At 47.3% G+C, this 20,211-nt stretch overlaps 4 protein-coding genes across 5 annotated transcripts; all 4 read left to right on the forward strand.

Moving 5' to 3' along the window:
* The first annotated feature begins 3,092 nt into the window (after positions 1 to 3,092).
* On the forward strand, positions 3,093 to 3,884 carry LOC6739901. The gene has a single exon (XM_002076754.4). It carries the CDS (start codon positions 3,201 to 3,203, stop codon positions 3,804 to 3,806), a length of 606 nt encoding a protein of 201 aa, XP_002076790.2. The 5' UTR covers positions 3,093 to 3,200; the 3' UTR covers positions 3,807 to 3,884.
* A 678-nt stretch (positions 3,885 to 4,562) lies between these two features.
* Positions 4,563 to 5,897, forward strand: LOC27206856 (mediator of RNA polymerase II transcription subunit 15). The gene is made up of 2 exons (XM_016182642.3): positions 4,563 to 4,695; positions 4,996 to 5,897. Exon 2 carries the CDS (start codon positions 4,996 to 4,998, stop codon positions 5,815 to 5,817), a length of 822 nt encoding a protein of 273 aa, XP_016037627.1. The 5' UTR covers positions 4,563 to 4,695; the 3' UTR covers positions 5,818 to 5,897.
* A 1,236-nt stretch (positions 5,898 to 7,133) lies between these two features.
* On the forward strand, positions 7,134 to 11,571 carry LOC6739902. 2 transcript variants are annotated; one of them, XM_016180988.3, is made up of 3 exons: positions 7,134 to 8,004; positions 9,659 to 10,029; positions 10,791 to 11,571. In XM_016180988.3, exons 1-3 carry the CDS (start codon positions 8,002 to 8,004, stop codon positions 11,476 to 11,478), a joined length of 1,062 nt encoding a protein of 353 aa, XP_016037629.1. In that variant the 5' UTR covers positions 7,134 to 8,001; the 3' UTR covers positions 11,479 to 11,571. The 2 variants fall into 2 exon arrangements, with proteins under 2 accessions (XP_016037629.1, XP_016037628.1); XM_016180987.3 differs by having other exon boundaries at positions 7,135 to 8,004; positions 9,662 to 10,029.
* A 2,819-nt stretch (positions 11,572 to 14,390) lies between these two features.
* Positions 14,391 to 19,509, forward strand: LOC6724847 (putative mediator of RNA polymerase II transcription subunit 26). Its single transcript, XM_016173283.3, has 3 exons — positions 14,391 to 14,720; positions 17,049 to 17,443; positions 17,512 to 19,509. Exons 1-3 carry the CDS (start codon positions 14,700 to 14,702, stop codon positions 18,788 to 18,790), a joined length of 1,695 nt encoding a protein of 564 aa, XP_016037630.1. The 5' UTR covers positions 14,391 to 14,699; the 3' UTR covers positions 18,791 to 19,509.
* The last annotated feature ends 702 nt before the right edge of the window (positions 19,510 to 20,211 follow it).

Here is a 20,211-nt window from a genome sequence, read left to right on the forward strand (position 1 = left end):
AGCAAACAGAAGGGAAAACGAGTGGGGATGGCCTGAAGGTGGAGCTCCACTTGCTCCATGCGGGTGTTTGGCTTCGGTTACGCTCATTTCTCGGCAATGCTACGAATTTCCACAGAGTCTGTCTATACTCCCCTCCTAGCAATTTACGGCATTCACTTGCTGACTGACAACGTCCAGAATGAGTGCTGCCACAACGCGTAACGAATCGTAATCAATGATTGCATTATGATTCATAAATGAAGCCCTAATTCACACGCATGCAAGCAACTGTATTTACTCGTAAATCACTCGCATATGCATATGTCATTAGAAACAATCTGGATCGTATGTAGATACAATCATGTTGGAAGTGAGAAGCGGGCGGGTTGATATATAAATAATATAAAAAATATTAATTTAAATTATTGCATCATGGTGAGTACCTACTTCTAATACGGTATCTTTTAATTCCGCACCCCAAAACACATTCCCCTGATTGCAATCGTGCAGCGTAATGAACATGTGAGGCCTTCAGGGTGCTGCGAGTCGGCACGATTTGACTTTTGTCGACGTCACAATTTGGAGAAGTTTACCCACTTCTGGCGCCGCACAAACTTAGCCCAAAAATATGCCCTGCCACTTGGCAAATGCAAGTTTTTGATTAAAAGCCACCACCGCCTCCTGTTCCCACTTTTTTAGTTCCCAGTTCCAGCAGCCAGCAAAGTTGTGTGCCAGGTCTAGGGCCGGAGAAATTGTTAATTGAATGCATTTGGGGTCCTTGCAATGTTTGCCTGTGCGTGATATGGGGCACTTTGCCAAGAGGGAGCAAATGAAGGAGCAGGCTGAAGGTGGCAGGCTGGAGGTGCCCTGGAGCAGCTGCTTCCCTGCTCGAAGAGCTCGCCTTCTCCCACTTAGCCAAAGTGCGGCGCAAATGCTTTGCCATCACTTGGCTAACAGACAAAACAGTATTGGTAGCGCGTTGTTTGCTAGTTGGGTCAAATACATATATTATCCGAACAGTGTTGGTTCCACACCAGACCAGTGTTGAATAACTGATTTTCTTTGTATTTACAAATTTCTATTTACCCACATGTTCAACCTCTCAGTGTTGGCGAATCATAGTGCTGATCCCAGAAAATAGTTGTGAAGGGAGCACAAAAGGGTTCTTTAATCGCAAAGTGGTGGTCACATGTGCCCCAATGCTGGAAACATTTTTGAGGCTACCTAGAGAACCTCGAGAGCATCCCCATTCCTCCCTCACGGATTTATACAGGTGGTTGGGTGGTTGGTTGGTTGGTTGGTTGCATTAAAAATGCATTGGCCAACTCGTTTATTGTTGTTCCTTGGCAGAGCTTTGGTTTACTTTCATTTAGACGAGCTGCTCGCTGGGAGGGCCTGATGATGCAAGCTGCAGCTGCAAGGATTCCACTCCATATTGGGAGACACACACTTTTCATTAGCTCAAAGGAAGAACCATGGATCTGAGCTCAGCTCAGGTGGAGAAGGTAAAGCCCTTAAAGTTAAGCGCATGGGAGCGGAACAAAAGTTGCCTTAAAGTCGTTGCCAGTCAATAATGACAGAGGATCCCAGAGGATAGGATGCCGTTTGGAAATGGTAAAGCGGATGCGGACGGGAATTCGAATCGGTGCTGAAGCTTCGGCCACGCCCACTCCGTGTCCGTGGGCGTGGCAGATGAATGAGAGGAGCACAGCTCCCCGAAACCCCGAAAAGAAAAGCAGAAGCAAAAGCAAAAGCAGCTGCAGATTTTCTATAAAAGCCGAGGCTAACGAGATTTGATGAATTGCAAGTCTTTGTGAATGAAGCTACAAGAAAGCTGCAGCATGAATAGCCCCGAGGCACCGCCAGGCCGCCTCCCACTCCTTGCGCTTTTCCATCTAAGCCAGGTCCACATAAAAAAACCCATTAAGTGGTTTAAAGCAGTGAAAAAGCGCACAGCACACAACAAGCAACACAGCAAAAGAAAAATGCAGTTGACATGAAAGCCAGCCAAAACGGGGCGATACAGGGATACAGGGATGGGGGTGGTAGGTCGGTAGGTGGGTGGGTAGGTTGGTAGGTTGGTAGGTGGTGGAGTCAGACAGTTGAACAGTACAGCACAGCACAGAGGAGCGGAGCAACAATGCTCACCCAGAGATGAGATAAGAAGCACAGCCGCTGGAGGAGGACAAAGCAGCTTGACGAATTACTTGGCAGCTGCTCCTAGTGAAATCCCTGGGAGAATCAAGGAGCAGCAGGCGGGGTTAGGGCGGGGTAGTGCGGGAAAGGACGAGGCGCAAGAAATTTAATTTGACCAACATTTTGATGTATCAAGTTCAGTTGAAGCCGAAGATTTATGACTTGCTGACAGAGCAAGCGGAGCAGCATCAACAGGATTGGGACGTCATGTCGGCAGAGAACAGTACGGAGCAAGTGCATCCACGGCTTTATAAGACTATTTGCAGCTCAGTGTGGCAGCTCAGCCCACGCAGTACGCTGCAGTATGGTACCATGAAGGCATTTACGCTTCAGCTGAACCTTTCGTCCGAAACAGCTTAATAGTTGTTAAAGCTTTAATAAATCGATTGCTTGCGTAACTAGGAGATTTTATTCCATGCCAACCAACTTCATCATCATTTAATATGTCATCTTGGTTTACCAGTGTACATATTACTTGAACAGATCTGGAAAAGCTTATCTATTAGTTTCTCCATGATCATGCTGAAGCTTTAAAGTCCAAAAGTTGGAGCCGCAGAGCTTTGGCCGAAGAAAAATGAAAGTAAGCTGACGACTATCGAGCGCATTTCCCATTTCCACTTGCCTCACGTAATGAGCCCACTGGAAATGAGGAAAACAAGGCCTTGACATCTAAGCCTGTTTGACTTGTGGTGATAATTGCCATTGGCGCGGTGTCTGTGACTTCAACTGTGACGCGGACAGTGACTGTGATTACACAAAGAGGAAACCGATGCCATTACCGATGGGGCATTCTGCCCCGCAAGAATGCTTTATCAATCATAATTCATAAACTATACATTGGAAAGATAGATAGCCTTTAACAGCTCTAACAGAGTTTACAACTTGCTTTTTGTATCACTTGTGTTCGGGCTTGAAAAAGTAGTGACTACTGCTTTAAAAGTCAGTCGAATAATTCAGTTGACGGCTTCCTGACCAGAACTTACTCCCGTAAAACTGGAAGTGTGTACTTAGGAGGACGTCTGGAGATGGCTCGACTCATGGCTTTGATCATGGCGGTGTTGCTTCACTCGGTGCTGGGCATCTCGTACTACTACTACTTTCGCGAATCTCCCGGCTCCGCTGCTCCTCTCTTGGGCGCCTGGCTCTTCTCCGCCTGCGTGGTGACTCTTCTTCACGGCGTGAGAATGTTTCCAAGTGCCCTGCCCGCCGATCAGCGGTTCAGGAATGGAAATCGAAACCTTCGCGGCAATGAGTCCTCCTGGGCATCGCTCCTCCTCGAGACAGGCGTCTGCTGTTTGGTGCTGGATCTGACGCTTAGCAAGCTGTGGCATCGCATAGAGTCCCTCTGCCAGTGCGCCATTGTGGGCATACTCCAGGCTTTGGCCGTCGAGGAGCAAACCTTCCTGGCTTGCGAGTACTGGACTTTGGGCCTGACTACCGGCCTGATCGGCGGCTGTCTTTTGTGGCTTTCCCTATGGGCCACCGCGTTGCCCCAGAAGCTCCGCTGCGGGATGCTCGACTGGCGTCGCACCCTTCATCGCCGCTGCTCCGCGCTGATCTTCGGAAGCCTCGAGCCCGGCACTCCAATGCCGACCCAATCCCAGGGAAGCACACAGAGCTTTGCCACCTGAGACGGAGGGGTGACCATTCCACTTCCACAGCCATATCACTCTACCTCAGTCAATAGCTAAATTTATGGTTCAAATTATACTAAAAGCGTTTTAATGGGCACAGTGGGACACAATGGGCTGCTTCACAAATCGAATTATGAATAACCATAATAGTAAATTTCGATTCAAAGCGTAGTTTCCTTCAGCTTCTTTTAGAAAATAATAAACCCAAAAAATGGCACATTTATTAAATCGCAAGCCCACTTTCTGGCCGAATCCATGAAGATAATTTCAAGCGGGCAACTACCGCCCAAACTACCAACCACTGGGGGCTGTCATCCCCTCGAAAAAGATTTGCAAACCCGTTAGCCGTAGCCATGCCCATATGCAATGCGGAAGAGGACCGATCCGAGATCCAAAAGCGACACGCCCCCAAACAACCGATTCGGTTTCGGATTCGGAAGACGGAACGCAGCGGCTCAAAGTGAAGCAAAGCAAGTCGATCGAAAGCGAAAACGAAACCATTACTCTGATGCGCGATCGATGGCTGTAAACTTGAACTTGAAACGTAGCCAAAAGCGATGGACACCACGACGGCAACTAGCAAATAGCAACTTGCAACATGCAAGAGCCTGGCACACGCAACAATGCCGCTGAAATGCTTCCAAGGCAGTGCCAGCCAAATGCCGTTGCTTGCTGGCGCTGCCGTGTTTCGCACTGGCTAAAACTGCAGTCGCAGCCGCAGCCTGTTGCCAATTGCGGGAAATTGGTCGGGTCGTCGAGCGATATAAAAGCCTGGCTGGCAATGCAGCCGTGTTAATCAAAGCGCGTCGCTCGCCAGGAAAAGTGCAAGTGTTTTCCACGCTCCCAGGCAGCATTCAAACTCAAATCGCAGGAAAAATTCAGCGAGGTGAAATACGCATACTTTTTTTTCTGTGCTTATAATAAAATCGAAAGGTGCTCCAAAAAAAATTTGTCCTTCGTGTTGCAGAATTAACTAAACTGCTAAGCAGATATAGTTCAGTTAGAAGTGCGGCTTACGATAAAATGTTTATATTTCGGATGCACTTGCCGTCCTTAAAATCAGGTTTGGGTATAAGCAGCAAAATGTTATTTTATTATATCCTTTGGGTTAACAAGTAAAATAAGTTATCGCAAATATATTTCATGAACACGACCCCTTAACTTTTCTCCTATTCGCTACGTGTAGATGCTGTGCCACCGACACATTCACATCCATTGCCACCTGTTCCTGCTGCAGCTCCTGGTGATGCCCCTACTTCAGGGTTCCCCCGTTTCGAGTCCGGAAATAGCTAGTAAGGGTTCCAAGTCCCCAAATAGCCTGGCACAGGTGCAACAGCAGCAGCAGCAGCAGCAACAACAACAGGAGGCCCACCTGAACTCGCTGAGTGCCTACGCCAGTGGCTACGACATGGCCCAGAACCAGGCTCAAGCCCAAAATCAGCTTCAAGGCCAGATTCTATCACAGACGGATCCGGCATTCAAGCCCTCGTACAAGATGCCCGAGATGGAGACCAACTTCACGCCCATGCAAACGGCGGGAACACCAAGTGTGGCCAGTTTACCATCGACTCCCATGCTCATGCAGTATCTTCCGGCCCAGACAATCCAGGATGGATCCGGAAACTCGGTTCAGTACCTTCAGCTGATTCCCACCCGACCGATCATAGTGCCCATCTCGCCGTACCTCTCGGCTGCCGCAGCGGCCGCCGGATCTCCACCAGCAATCTCCGCCGGCGCACAGCCTGACTTCGGAGGTCGAACGGCCACTGTTTTGAGTGCTCTACCGCCCAATTACGCAGCTCTCCAGGGTTACGCCAGTGGGTCCATCAATCCAGCCGCCGCCTTCCGCAATACCTATCGGATCAATCGCGAGGCCAAGGACAAACACTTCCCGCCCTCGTTCTCGCTTAATCTCAACGAGTACTTGCCAGCCGCCTCGATGGGACTGCCTGGAGGCCATGACGCCTCCGCCAATGGTCCACATGTGTACCTGAGGACCAGGTCTTAGGATGTAAGCTACCGCCAAAGTCTCGCAACGTTTGAGCCTCTTTGCCTCTTCCAGAATAAAGCCTTATATGTATGTATGTAGAGTGAGCCTGTGATTATTTTATGCAAGTCTAGATCCTACTCAATTCAATCTAAGCCTTTCCACCTTGAAATGTTACACAATACGATACGAGTACAACTAATGTCTATACTCACAAGATGGTAGGATGGGCATCTTGTGAGTATAGACATTAGTTTTCCCATAATTCAAGAGCCGCGATTAATATAATGGGAAAAGCTTGGGCAGTATATAGCACATATGGCAAAACTGTTTGCTTTCCATTCAATTTACATAACTCCCTTTTATCTGAGTCACTGGTGTCGTTCTTCAGCGGGCTTCAGCCTTTCGTTTCGTTTTCACACCAACCCAAACACCGCCGTGCTAAGATGACCCAACCAACCAACCTAACGAAACCCAAATAAACCCAAATAAAATCCAGACGTTACCGTATCTAGACTGTTTATTTGCACAGCGCCAAACAGGGGACAGTGAGCAAACAAACACACGCCTCGAATGGAGGAGTGCTCCTCCACCTTTTAGGCTGGAAGGTCGTCTTGGTCTTGTGCAGAATGCAGGCCATTGTTTTTGTTTCTCTTTCATTTGCGTGAAAGTGACCAAAACACACTATTTCGCGCCCGACCGGAACAGAGACGGCTAGTATGGTTTGGTTGGAGCGTGTGTGCCGTGCCACAAAACCTTGGAGTTGCGTCAGTGCTGCCAGCCATTTCGTCTGTCTACTCCTAATTGTCACAATTTGACAAATTTATTTGGAATTAACTGGCTCAAATCGAAATTGGGCCATCATTGCCTCTATTCCCAGTCGCGGAGTAAGTAAAGGGGCGCTCAGGCCAAAGCATCTTTCACTTGCCGCATTAAGTGGCGCAAATGACCAAAGGCCTGCCCCCGGCGAAACATCGACAATGGCATACACTTCTGGTTTGCGAGATTTCTATGTAACGCTTCTACGATAACAAATTAAATAGAAATAAAGTATTCAGAAGAATTTGCACCATGCAAACCATTCGACTGAATAGAATAGATCGACTTTGATAGAACGCGAGGAATTCTTATTAGGTTATTCCTAAAACGCGTTATACTCATCGGACGACCCTTTTCAGTTAGGGTACTTAACGCAATTTGAGAGGCATTCCACTGCGCACTGAGTGCCACAATTCACTTTCAATCACCGACCATTCCACATGTCGTCGATGCATCGACGATGACGAGATGATATGCTCTCGATAATGTGGAGGACGCCCCGTGGCGGTGAATCCCTTGTAATGGGATTTGGATGGGTCGGATGGCCACTTGCCACAAAGTTTTGGCTGCGGAAATGAGCGGTTATCGATGGTCTGACTTTGAGTTTGAGTCCGCGGCTCGAACTCGATTAATGGTCGTATTTTCCTCCAGATGTATGTAGATGACTTACATAGCTGTATAGCTGTTTCGAAGGGGTGCGCGCTTCACTTGTCCGACGTTGTTATAACACTTTAAAACGCGTAAATTAGCCTTTGTTGTTGCTGGGCGGTGCTCGCTTTGTTGCCGCTGATTGAGTTTGAAATGATTTCAATTTGAGTTGCCGAGCTTGCAGCTATTTACTTTCCTTTTCAATTAATTGCCGCAGCTCTAAACGGATCCAATCCGCCTTTGTGCTCCCCATCCAATCTATTCATCTTTCCATCCTTCGCTCATCTGCATCTCTAGCTGGCCAACAAATGCGGCCCATTTGGTTCCGATACTCGAGATTCGGTTTGGAGTTTTGAGTTTCAAGATCCGAGGCCCGAGACCAGAGAGAATTAGACGCCACTACTATAAAACGCCGTGTCAGAGCTTCGCGCCATTGCAGTCGCCTCAGCGCTCGTCTCCCGCTCGGTTCGGTTTTAGTTTTTGGTTTCACTTCCCATTTGTCGACTTCATTTTCAGTTTTGACTGTTGGACATGGCTCGAGTTTAGTTTAGTGCTAACTTTGTTTTTTTTTTTGGTGCACCTGAGTGTGTTACGTGCGAACTGGTGAATGTTGTCTGTGCTGGTTCCCTCCAAGGAGTGATCATCGTCATTTAGCCGGATCAAGGCGGTCAAGCAGCCCCATCATCAACATTGCCACAAGTTATTATCGGAGGAGACCATAAACGGAATTCTGTAATCATGGTGCGTTTTCGGCCGACTCGAAAGGAATAGTATCTCAAAAAGATACATCAGTAGCGTGCAGATACATACATTCATAGTACGGTCAGAGCCAATAGTACCATAACATAAAGAAGATAGGAACATTTCTATTGTGCGCATTGTATACAGAATATGATTTATAGGCAGCTAGCAAATATCAAATATTAGCTGCAGAGAGGATTAACTATTTGGAAAACTAACCACATAGTGCCAGAAAAATAGATTAGCAGTGGTGAGAAGGAAACGCAAAAATGTATATACGTCCACTTTTACTCGAGTTCATATTTAGACAGCGAAAAAGGGAGAACGGTTGATTGAGTTGTTCGAAAACAAAATATCTCTAATGAGCCCAGCTGAGACAATTTCATGGTCCGCGAATTGATTAATGGTATGATATGTCACCAGGGTATTATTATTGGGTCGGACAAAAGAGTGGAAAGTTGGGTGAGGTAGTCGGCCGGATAAAAAGCGACATATTAATAGATATGTACATAAAAAGGGGAGAGTCAAGTTCATTTGCATTGAGAAAACCAAGTTGAAAGGGCATTGAAGCAGGATTTGAAGCGAACAAAAGTCTAAGCTTCTTTAGCTATTGAAACATTTGACATTGCCCTTCCCCCCGATAGACTTGAACTGCAAGCAACAATCAGCCGACCTAATCGAAGTTTATTCATTCGCTGGCCCTGTGCCTAGTTTGTGTCTTAAGTTTTTCGTATGCTCGTCAGCTCGGTTTTTTCATTTTATTTTTCCTTTGATTTTTTCTGCACCCCTGTTTACACTATGTGTGGTCGCTTTTTGTCCATGTTTCCATGGAAGATGGGCGCAAATTACGCGTGTTAACGATGCGCACTTCATTAGCTTCTTCAGGCCATCAATCAAGCTGCATTTGCATCTCGCGTCTTATGTCATCTGACCTGGTTGGGATCATTAGCCGGACCCGGGGCCGCCAAAATACCCAAAATAATTTCAAAGACCGCTAAAACTGGGCCACGCATGTGACTTAGTGACTACGACTAGTTTTGCAGAGTGCGCAGCATTTAGCGGCAAGTATTTCCACATCAACTGGAATGCTTCTTCATCGCGTGACAAATGGTCGTAAGTTGCTTGGCCAGAGCTGGCAGTTTCGATTTACAGATTTCGGTTTAGAAAGGCCGCTCTGCAAGTGGCTTATCAGTGGTGCGGCCTTCGCCAGCAGGTGCAAATCGAAGTGAAGAAGTGGCTACAGTGGCTACATTGGCTAAAGGGGATGTTACACCCACCGCTGGGGCTTGGCCTGCCCAGATTTCACACCGCGATTTGTCTTGGACCACATTCCGCTGATCGGCCGACCGACCGTTCCTCTTGAATGCGAACAAGGCTGCGAGAAACAAAGAAAAGCACTGGGAAATCCCCTACCCGCCCTTTTGCAATTTCGAGCTAAATTAAAAGTGGTCGAACGCAATTAAACGCATCAATAGGCGCTGGTGGGCGTGCCCGTCCGTTCGCAGTTTAGAGAAAGGCGCCAAAACTAAACCTTTCACCGAAGTCAAAATTGCAAAAGACACACGAATACACTTGCTGATAATTGATTGTGATATAATGTTGTTGATATGGGCCCTTCTAATGTTTGCCCCTCTTGTATTTCTCCTACTTTCAGCAGGTGTTGCACCACCTGATTCTTCTATTCATCGTTTTGATTAACGATGTCCACGGCATCCTGCCACCTTCTGGCTACGACGACGACACTTCGCCACTGCCACTCCGCCTAGACGACTTGGAACGGGACCACCTGCAGCAGTTGGACCTCAATCGGCCGCCACTCTTGCCCAATCACTACGAATGGCACCCGGATGTGGCCGCCAGTCTGCCGCCCAGCTACATTCAGGAGGCTGCCCAACGGGATCGGGAGCGCGAGCGGGATCTCGAGCGTAATCGGCGACTGGAGGAGCTGCGTCAGCTGCAGCAGCAGCATCAGCAGCTGAGTTCGGGCTACGCCTTTCCTGTCCACCTGCCAGGTGTGCTCTATGTGTGAGTATTGGCTACAAGCGAGCTTTCCAAGCTTAAACAACTTTTTTGGGCCTAAAACTGGGTAAGGAAAAGCCCAAGTTTTAGCTGAGACCAAAACGAGTTCCCAAACGAAAAGCTCTAAGCTTTGAAGTTCAAATTAGGGATTGGAAATTGTTACGAAAAATAAATAGCATAAGACAGAATCGGATAAATAGGAAACGATTATTACAAGAGAAAAACACATTTAAGAAAGATGCGGAGAGAACCATTTAGTTAACCTTGGAATGCTGTAAATTTGAATTTTCCAATTGCAATGAATAGTACGAGAATTTATTTCGTAAACATCGACAATCTACGCTCAAGAATTGAGACGTGTCTTCAAAGTTATATTCATAAATAAAAGCCGTAGACTGCAGCCAATAACAATGTTCACTTAACACCCGACCGATGGTCAGGATGGTTGCCCCTTTAATGGCCAACTGATTGAGGCAACTAGACCTCAATCAGGCTCTTGATTGACACGTAAATTGCCGCTTGAGAAGATTGCAAATTGGCAATAGAAATGCTAATCGTAATGGCGACGGAAAGGAGCCGTTATTTTGGGCCCAATGATCGCTTTCAGCCAACTTCGGATGGCCAAATTAGTTAGTTAGTGGCTAAAAGTGTTGAAATGGCAGCATTTCACTTACAGCCGCATTAGCTTCCGACAAATGAAGCAAACGATTGCTGTAATTTAAAGGACTTAATCCGTTCGCTAATCAGCTTCTCTTCGTTTCTTCCAGTGGTCCCACAGCTGCCACGCCCACTCCCACGCCCTCGGCAGCGACGACGACAGTGGCCTCCTCTGCCACTCGATTTGCCAAACCCATAGTTCCCTACGACTTGGAACTGGGGTTGCGCCCCATTCCATATGTAACCAGTAATGCCCTGCCCCTTCCAGTGCCACGCCCCCTTCCGACACCCCATGCCCGAGCGCCGTTCATATACGGATTTACCGGCCAGGGCAACCGAGCTGCCAGCCACAAGCTGCCGGTTCAGCCACTGCTGGTCCAGCAGTCCAAGCAGTTCGCCTACGCTCCCGCTCAGCCCCCCCAGCGGCACTACGCGAATGGGCCACGGGTTCCGCTGCCGTATCCCCCCAGCTTTGTGAGCTTCACCACTAGGAGACCGGGTTCGGAGCGGAGTAGGCCATTCCGGCCATCGCAGCTGGATCCCACGCCCGATTTGTTCGCTGGACGCTCCTCGAAATCACTGATCGACTCGTACATTCCCAGCTGGGAGGTACTGCGCCTGATTAGACAGCACCAGCCGCAGCAAGGATTCACTCCCATCGCACGCCAAACGCTCGCATATCCCGCTCCGGCGCACTTGAGGCTCTACAAGCGAGATTCCCAGGAGGACCGGTCGAGAATCGTGAAAAAATCGCTGAGACAGCCCGGCAAACTCAAGGAAACCTTACCCGAACCATAGAGTTCGAGTTCGAGCTTAGCGTACGATTTAATTTTTTGTTTCTTAATTTACCTACAAATACGAATATTTATTGCTGCAGAAATAAGATGGTATTTTGTTTGCCAGGGTTATGATGGGGCCTTTCGGTTTCTTTACGGGTTCGAACGTTTATGCATATAGAACCGATTACCCTCAGAGGTGAGTCTCGTGATGAAATTAGTTTTCTCCTAAAGTCATCAAGTTGATCGCTGATCACATAACAGCATACACATGGGCAACAAGCCGCATCCCCAGCTCTGGAACTCTTCAGCTCGCCATTTAAGCCAGGCCAGGCCGGGCCGGGCCATCGCGGGCCAAAAGCGAAGCCAATCGCATCAAATGTGCAATATGTGACTTTGTCAATGAGCCAGTTGAGCTCCAAAGCCACCGATTCGATTCCTTGGACTCTCCCCCAGAGGTTTTGCTCACGTAATCGCGGCCATAAACCAAACAGCCAGCAATAACAAACAATTACGGTGCGATGCCACTCGGAGTGGCCACAAAATTATGATTTGTGTGGCAGTGTGCAGAGATGCTGAGATGCAGAGATGCAGAGATGCGGCTTCGAAATCCACGAGACAGCAGACAGAAGACACGAGACTGAAAGACGGACAGGTGGAGATTTATGCAAGTAGGAAGCGAAGATGCTGCAGTTGCAACTTGCGATTTTCGAGTTGTGGCAGTTGTTTGCGTTGCCTTTTTTTTAGTTTCGTTTCGTTTTGTTTCGCTGTGTTGCGCTTCTTTTGGCCATCTCATGGCTGTTAATGAAGCACAAAATTGCTGCATTGTTTGTCACCCATTAAATATGCAGACGACAGACGGAAAATAAGGATGATAATGATGATGATGCCGCTGACGGGCAGCCCTGCCCTGCTTTAAAGGGTATTTCCTGGCTGCCGTTCATTCCGGTGATGACGAAGATCACACTGAGAGAAATAGCATATGAAATCTCGATGTTTCTGTCACATAATGAGAACTGCATTGAGACGAAGCCAGTGACCTTCTCGTGGGGTCACATCATGCTCCAGTTGATCGAGCCAAAATAAATCGTAGGCTCGATCGTAAATACGCATTCGAATTGATAAAGAAAGGGTCGCGCTTTGTGGACGATGCCCACGGTCAGCCTTCTCGATCTTGGCTTTGTGTGCGATGCGATCCGTAGGCCTCTTCATCATCATGGAACTTGCTTGGCACAATAAATAATCATAATGCCGCATTATGACGGCTGACTAAGTGACATTGTTGCACCTCTGAACAATGAGCCATGGCTAGTTGGATTGTTGAAATCGAGCTAAGGTTGAGGTTCGGCCGCTTGGTTTGGCAATGTTTTCTTAGCCGCGGCTTCAATTCGCTCCGGTCATTGTTGGCATCGGAATTGGGCGGAATCGAGTGGATCGGAGTGCCCGAGCACAAAAGAGCATCGAACTGGCGGGCTGGTGGGCTGACCAGCATTTCAATTGCGTATTCTCCTTATCGAAGCGCACCCATCAATGGAAACTTAATCGACAACTAAGCCGACAAGGCGATACCCTAAAAGAGGAGAGTCCAAGCGATTGAACATCAACTATTTCAAGCTAAATGGACAAACATGTTTCGATTCTTTCTTCAACGCAGCGGAAGTCCTACGAGTTAGTTCACCATGTCACTTTCGGAGATTGTCGACGACCCTGAAACGCCCGAAACTCCGAACCCAAGGGTACCACCAGGCGGCAAAAACACTTTCGACAGTGCCGCCTCGTGATTGCGAATGATGTTTTTGGGTTTTAGCTTGCAGTGTTCAGTTATCTGCTGCCTTTTATCGTTATCTCGGTCCGCTTAGTGTCGTGTCTTGTGTCTTTTGACAAAATGGATTACCAAATCCCACAGCGACGATCCATACACAAACGCCACTCTTGTTATGCCATTTCTCCTTTGGCGCTGGGCAAAGCCAAAAGCCAAAAGCCACTCCAAATCCCAGGCCAAACCCAAGCGAAAACAACTTAATGCGCCAATTAAAGTGCCACTACTCGCGGACCTCCGGCACTCTCTTTTTTTTCCCATCTGGATGGGATGCTCTGCAATTGTTTTCATGCAAATTTTAGTTTCTGTTTCTGTTTCGATTGGTTTGTGGCTTTATGCGGGCCAGCGAAATACAGAAATAATAATAATAATAATGAACCCAAAACGTATTCACTCGAAATGAAAGGCCCCGGAATCGGACTTTTAAGTCCAGGCCTTTGTCACAAGCCAAAGTTACGCCAATATTTTTATGGCTTTGAACTTGAACTGGAAAAGCCAAGACAAAAGCGCCGCCGTTTTGTCCCCAAAGAAATTGGAAAGGTTTCCCAGTTCCCTCCATATCTGGTTAGCTGCTAAACGAGTATATATATACATATATGGCCCTTTGTGAAAGATTGCTCTCCCATGGCGAATCAAGGTCGATCAGCTATGATTCTCAGCACGGGAAGCTCTACGCCTAGATGGCAATGGAAACTATTCAATGAACAAAGTGGGCAGGAATATTTAAACGGGCACATCATCTGTAACATCTCCCCTACTAGTATTCCAGTGCCTCCAACTACATCTTCCCAATTCCGTAACTTATTTTCTCCGCATTTCATCTCTCTGTATCTGACCAGCATCTAAAGTACTCCAGCACTTTGTTTACAGTTGCGGCAATCCCAGGCAACCTACACCTTCAGTCACACACAGCTACGTGCGGTGTCATTGGTGGTGAACTTCGGTCTTCTTTTCCCGATCCCCGGTCCACAATACGCCTTCGCCTTCGCCTTTGGCTTTGGCTTCAGCTTTAGCTTCAGCTTTAAAAATTCAACTTCAACTCCAACTCCGAAGCCGATATTCCAGCTTGATGCAACCCGAAGACCAAGTTGTTATGCTGTGCTTGCGATATAAAAACCGCGAGCATCGCCAGCGCCATCCGCAGTAAGAGGCGCGACTTTTGAACGCTAGCACAGCTCCGATTCCGATTCCGACTACGAATCTGAGACGAAAATCAAAACCAAATCCGTATAGACACTATAACCAACATAACCCAAACCAACCAGCCCGGCCGTGTACCCTTGGTATTTTTTGTTTTTGTGGTTCTCGAAGACACAAATGTATTGAAAAGTGCATATAATATTACATATAACATATAACGTCAAAATCAAAATCGAATTTTGTGAAAAAGTCGCTGTGCATGAGCATTGATACCTGGAATCGCCATGAGATTAGCGTTAATATTGGTAAGAGTAATATTGGTAGGAGTAAGATTATACAATCTCCTTTGGAAAACCCGGAAACTAGACCCACCCACCAATCGAATTGTGCAATTTGTGCGGGATAAAAACTAGTCGTCGGCTGACAAATTAATTTGCATTCAAGTGGTGCAGTGCTGGCCAAGCCGGCTTAGAAAGTGGTTGCAGTTCAACCAACTCGACCAGGTGTACGATGCAATGAACTCCCAACTCCCGCTAGACACCGTATCTCGATAATCTTGACCTCTTCACTCGCTCCACTGACTCCTGCCCTTCGGCCTCTCGGCTATCTGACCCTGCCCTTGCCCACTTTGCCAGTCCGTGTCCAGATCCATCTATCAAGCAGCACGATGGAGGAGTGTGGGGTTGAGTTGCGTCAATCGTCCACTAATTGGACGCTAAGACGGTAGAATCACAACTCAGGCGATTGCCCAAGTGGCCAGCAGAGATCCGTTTACGCAAATGTGCACACTGAACGAAATTAGGAGGTGGTAGGTGGTAAAGTGTCTTCACATTGAATTTTGCACAATATGTATTACTTGTGACAACTAAAGTACTTACTAAAGTACCTAAATGTCGAGGCACTTTTCAACTATGTCAACAAAGAATTTCAAACGAATTTCATTATTATTCGTACATATTGTTAGTCTATCCACATTTTTGGATGTAGTCTTTTCCTTCGCAGTGCTGGAAAGACTCGTTTTCTGGAGTCGCCACTCGTGTGGTTACATAAAGTTATTACGCCCCATCCGATGGGGGAGAAGGCGCCACTCAGCCACTGGCAGGATAATCTGTAGACGTCTAATTTACATTTTATTGTTGTGCTTGGCTTTGATGTTGCAGCAGCTGGTGTGCGGCTGCTGCTGCGGGTGATGCAACAACGAAAGTGAAACAATAACCAACACACCGCAGCACACAAACTGGGCAAAAATCCAAGTCCGACTAATTTGCACGCGTTGCGTGACGATCGTTTGCCCCGACTTGCTGTTGTTTGTAGCTCGTAATTTGCAATGCGGGAATGGGAATCTCATCTCTGGCGCAAAATCGCCCACCAACCCGGCCACTCGGTTCGATTCTTTGTGCGGCAAGTGAAAGGCAAGGCGACTTCGGGACTTGATGCAATTAAATTAAATTATTACAGAAAATAATTGGTAAAGATAAATCAATGCGAAGACAGATCTAACTAGTTGCTGCTCTGCTCCTTCTGTATGAGCGCTGGAGGTTACATAAAAGCGGTTTGCTCTTCGGGTCCCACAGCTCATGCTAGCATTTGACAAAAATCCGCAGCTATTCGCTGTTGCGGCTGTCTTGTGGCAAGGCGAGTGTGCCAAAAAAACTCTTCCTGCTTAACGGCTAGGCTAAATAACAACTGCTACATAAGCAACCAGCAGTAAAGAGACGACAACGACTATTAAAATGACTTGACACACTGTCCTAGTTTCGGGTAACATAACACACACACTCACTCAATCACTTACTTACTCACTCACTGGATAATCGAGTCACAAAGTGCAATTAAAACTTAACTAACCAAACGAAGTACGAAATTATTGCTGCACATGGAAAAATGGGAGAGGCGCTTGCTGCAATTATGGCATGCAAAGTCTGTAAACTGTGTTGCTACTTTCAGGGCTAATTCGATTTGAATCGGAAATATAAAATTAAAGAGTAATGATCAGTAATGACAAGTACCTAGCCTAAACTGGATTAAATAAAACATTTTCGCGCTAATAACCCATAATTCGCATGTATCAGTAACAGTTAGCGACCGTAACCCATAATCGTCACCCAGATAATCATCATTTGATCGATGAAAACCGAACCATTAGTGTTATCTACCACCATTTGCGAATCAAATGACTGAAGGCACGAACTGCGGACAAGCGCTAAAATGAAAAGACTCAAGACACGAACTCAAAGACAACGAGATTCAATTACAACACCAATTCGCATGATGAAATGTCAAATGTGAAACCTCTTCTCAGCGTGTGTTGTGCATCGATTGGCTTAACGATCGATATTGAGAGCGATAGATGGACCGCAGCTTTTGTCTCCAACTCCCCCTTTGTCACCCTTTATTGTCTTTGCCTCTTACCTTGAGCCCGAACCAAGATTGGGCCAAAACAAAACCAACAATTTTCACAATTTGATTTGAGTTGATTCCGACAACGAATCTAATGCCTTTCCAGCTTTGGAACATTTTTGAATAGTTACGAATTCTTGCTTCAAATTCGCAAGCTTCAACTCCTAACTTAAGTTTAATTTATAAGTGTCCTATAAAATTGATAAACATTTAACCTTTACTATATTTCACAGGGCACTCTTAGTGCTATAGTGTGCTTGGCCAGCAGCTTGAGCCAGTCAGAGGCGAGTGGCTCAAAGGGCAATGGATTTCCCAAAAAGGTTACCACCCTGAAGAAGCGACCAACAAAAACGCCGACCACAGTTCCGATTTCCATCAGCAGAGCAACCACTTTGAAGCCCAGTAAGCCACGCGTGAAGATCGGCACATTGGCAACCAAGAGCACCACGAAAGCACCGGCCTTAACCGAGACATTTGGCAATCTGCCGGCGGATGACCTGGAATTCATTAAGGAGCTGGACAAGCAGTTCAAGCTGCACGGAGACAAGATCAAGATCAAGGTGGAGAGGGATAATTCCACGAGTAGCGGCGGCAAGAACAGCAAGAGGACCATCGAGGGGGATTTGGGGTGAGACCATGGATGACAGCATTATAACTGACTAGATATTAACCCATCTAACTTCTATATCCAAACAGATACGGCTACTCGCATCCTGGCTATGATTACACGCCGCCCAAGTTCATGTTCTATCCATACTCACAGCATGATATTCCCTCGGGCTTTGCCCTTCCACAGCCACATCCGGAGGAGGAGGAGGAGGAGCCACACCAGCCGGCAATGCACCATCATCACAATCACGAGCAAGTGACCAGCGTGACCATTGAGCCTTCATACTCATACGAGCTTAAGCCCCAGACCAGCTATGAAACCCAACCGCAGCACACTGCTCCCGAGCAGCCGCAGATTGATCTGCCCCAGGATGAAGTGGAAAGTCCCAGTGGTGCAGGTGGTTCCAGTGGCCACGGGGGTTATCAGGAGCCTGTCATTGTCTTGCGTATTCCTGGACCCGCCAAGTACGCCGCCCATTTGCAGACCCTTCTCCAGCAGTATCTCGAGATCAGAGCGGCCCAGTACCTCAGCTTGCTCCAGGAGGCCGATCAGCAGCAACAACAACAGCAGCATCAGCATGTGGAACCTTCGCAGCAATATGGACCACAAGAACCGGCCACCTACCACCAGGAAGTGAGCTACGCCCACCAACTGGCACCCACGCCGGCACCCGTCCAGTACGCACCCATCGATGATGTCTACCAGAGCTACAAGGGTCGCCACCAGCAACAGCTGCAGCAGCAACAATATGAGCCGCAACAATACTACGCGCCCATGGACTACCAGCAGCCCACACAGTTCTACTACGCACAGCCGCAATCCCATTTGCAGCAGCAGCCTCAGCTCTATCTGATAGCAATGGCCCAACCTGAACCGGAACCGGAGCCACAGCAACCACAGCAGCACCATCATCAGCAGCACCATCATCATCTTCAGCAGCAGCAGCATCAGCCAATATACGTTCCAGAATCTGATCCACCGACGGGTCCTTCAGGTGGTCCTGAACAGGAACCGGAAGCGGACCACAGCCTGCCCATAACGGAAAACAACCCACGACCCACCCACACCAAGGTCATTTTCAATCCGTACCCCTACCAGCAGCAGCAGCAACAGCAACAGCAGTCCACCAACATCGAGGAGCACCAGCAGCAGTCGGAGGGCGAGCGCCCCTTCAACTACCACGCCCATGCGATCAAGATGCGCCAGGGCAAAAGGGCGGCCAAGCCGGAACCCGCGGATGGGGACGTGGGGCCCAGTTCGGGCGACAAGGGACTCCAACAGATCAGGGAGTATGTGAGGGAGAAACTGGGCGCTGAAATGGGTTCGGCTGTCGAATACAAGACGACACAGCTGCTCGAGGGCTGATGTCTGGATACATGTTCAGATCTTCAGATGTTCGAAGGCATGGAAACTCATTTGACAGAACGCACTGTCTCTGCCTGGATGAACTAAACCAATTTTCGAACTTGGCAATCTTCAAACGATTTTATCAAAGGTTATTTCGGATGCCTTAGAATTCTAGAATATTTGAAATCGCTTACGCACGTTTTTTATGTATATATCCAGACAAGCCATCTTTAAAACAAATTCAAACATCCGTACATTAAGAATATGGGGATCAAGTCCAGCAAGACAGTAAAATTCCAGTGAGTGCCATGCCCACGTTCACTCGTATTGTTAACACACAGTTTGTGGTTGCTTCTTGTGCCTGATATCCACTCATTAGTATTTATTCCAAGCTAGAGGAGCAGAACGATCCCGGGGTGATCCTCCAGCTCCAAATCTCATCCAACACCTACCCGCAATCCCTAAGCTACACAGCCAATGCATACTTTTGGCCGGAAAAGAGGGCGCCTAAAGATAGGCATAGTTTTCTTTTCTTAGTGAAGAGGTGCCGCCGGGACACATTCGCTTTTCATTATTTCGTACGACGTTTTTTTTATGTTGTTTATATTGTTAACCAAGAAAATGTGCTGCTGATCATGTGTGCAATATTTAGTCTTAATGTGCTTCTTGATTTACCTATATTATGTACATGTATTTTTGTATGATTAAACCGAAAAGAAATTAATTTGAAAACCAAATAACTCAGTCTTTCCATTTTATTCGAATATTTGGCCAATTCACGGAAGTCACGCAGCAAAGCCATAAAAATATCATCAAATCCCGCGTAACCGAAGTACTAAGAGCTGAACGATTTTGCCACGAGTGTTACAGCAAACTTTTGATAAATTAAATACACCGAATTGATGGCAGGCACGCATTTGGAAAATGCGGGGAAAATCCCGGAGAAAATTTGCGAGGATGTGGGCCTTCGCCTTTCCAAAGAGTTGACTATTCGCTATCAAGTAGTTAGCATGGCAAGAGTTCTAGGTGTGTGACTTTACCTCAAATGCACAGTATCACACAAAATAAGTTTATATGATCTGTGCTACACTGTGGCTGCTTGTTGTGGAATGGTTTCTGGTGAAGCTGACGTTTTATGGATCCATTGTCGTTTATTCAGATCTTTAAGCAAGTGCTTTTCACTTTTTCTGCAAAGCGAATGGAAGTACTGGATGATTGATAAGATTCCGGACAGGGAAGAGACCCTGATTACCTGAATGGCCTTACTTTGAAAGCAAATTGGAAGACTTCCCAGAGGTTCAAACAAAACAATGTGATCGACGGCGCACTTCTGAATTCCCCGTGCGAAATGACCATCCCGATGGGAGGAGGAAGATCCATTCCACTGCGAACGGCAGTGGGAATGCAAATGCAAATGCGAGTGGCGAATGGAAATGCGA

Source organism: Drosophila simulans, chromosome X (assembly GCF_016746395.2).
Source record: "Drosophila simulans strain w501 chromosome X, Prin_Dsim_3.1, whole genome shotgun sequence".
NCBI lineage: Eukaryota > Metazoa > Arthropoda > Insecta > Diptera > Drosophilidae > Drosophila > Drosophila simulans.

Excerpts from the sequence above, each read along its gene's own strand:
- LOC6739901 (XM_002076754.4), top strand. The coding sequence starts at position 3,201 with ATGGCTCGACTCATGGCTTTGATCATGGCGGTGTTGCTTCACTCGGTG.
- LOC27206856 (XM_016182642.3), top strand. The coding sequence starts at position 4,996 with ATGCTGTGCCACCGACACATTCACATCCATTGCCACCTGTTCCTGCTG.
- LOC6739902 (XM_016180988.3), top strand. Across the intron at positions 10,030-10,790 it reads CTGCCAGGTGTGCTCTATGT|TGGTCCCACAGCTGCCACGC; the intron begins GTGAGTATTGGC and ends CGTTTCTTCCAG.
- LOC6724847 (XM_016173283.3), top strand. The coding sequence starts at position 14,700 with ATGAGATTAGCGTTAATATTG. Across the intron at positions 14,721-17,048 it reads TGAGATTAGCGTTAATATTG|GGCACTCTTAGTGCTATAGT; the intron begins GTAAGAGTAATA and ends TATATTTCACAG. Across the intron at positions 17,444-17,511 it reads ACCATCGAGGGGGATTTGGG|ATACGGCTACTCGCATCCTG; the intron begins GTGAGACCATGG and ends ATATCCAAACAG.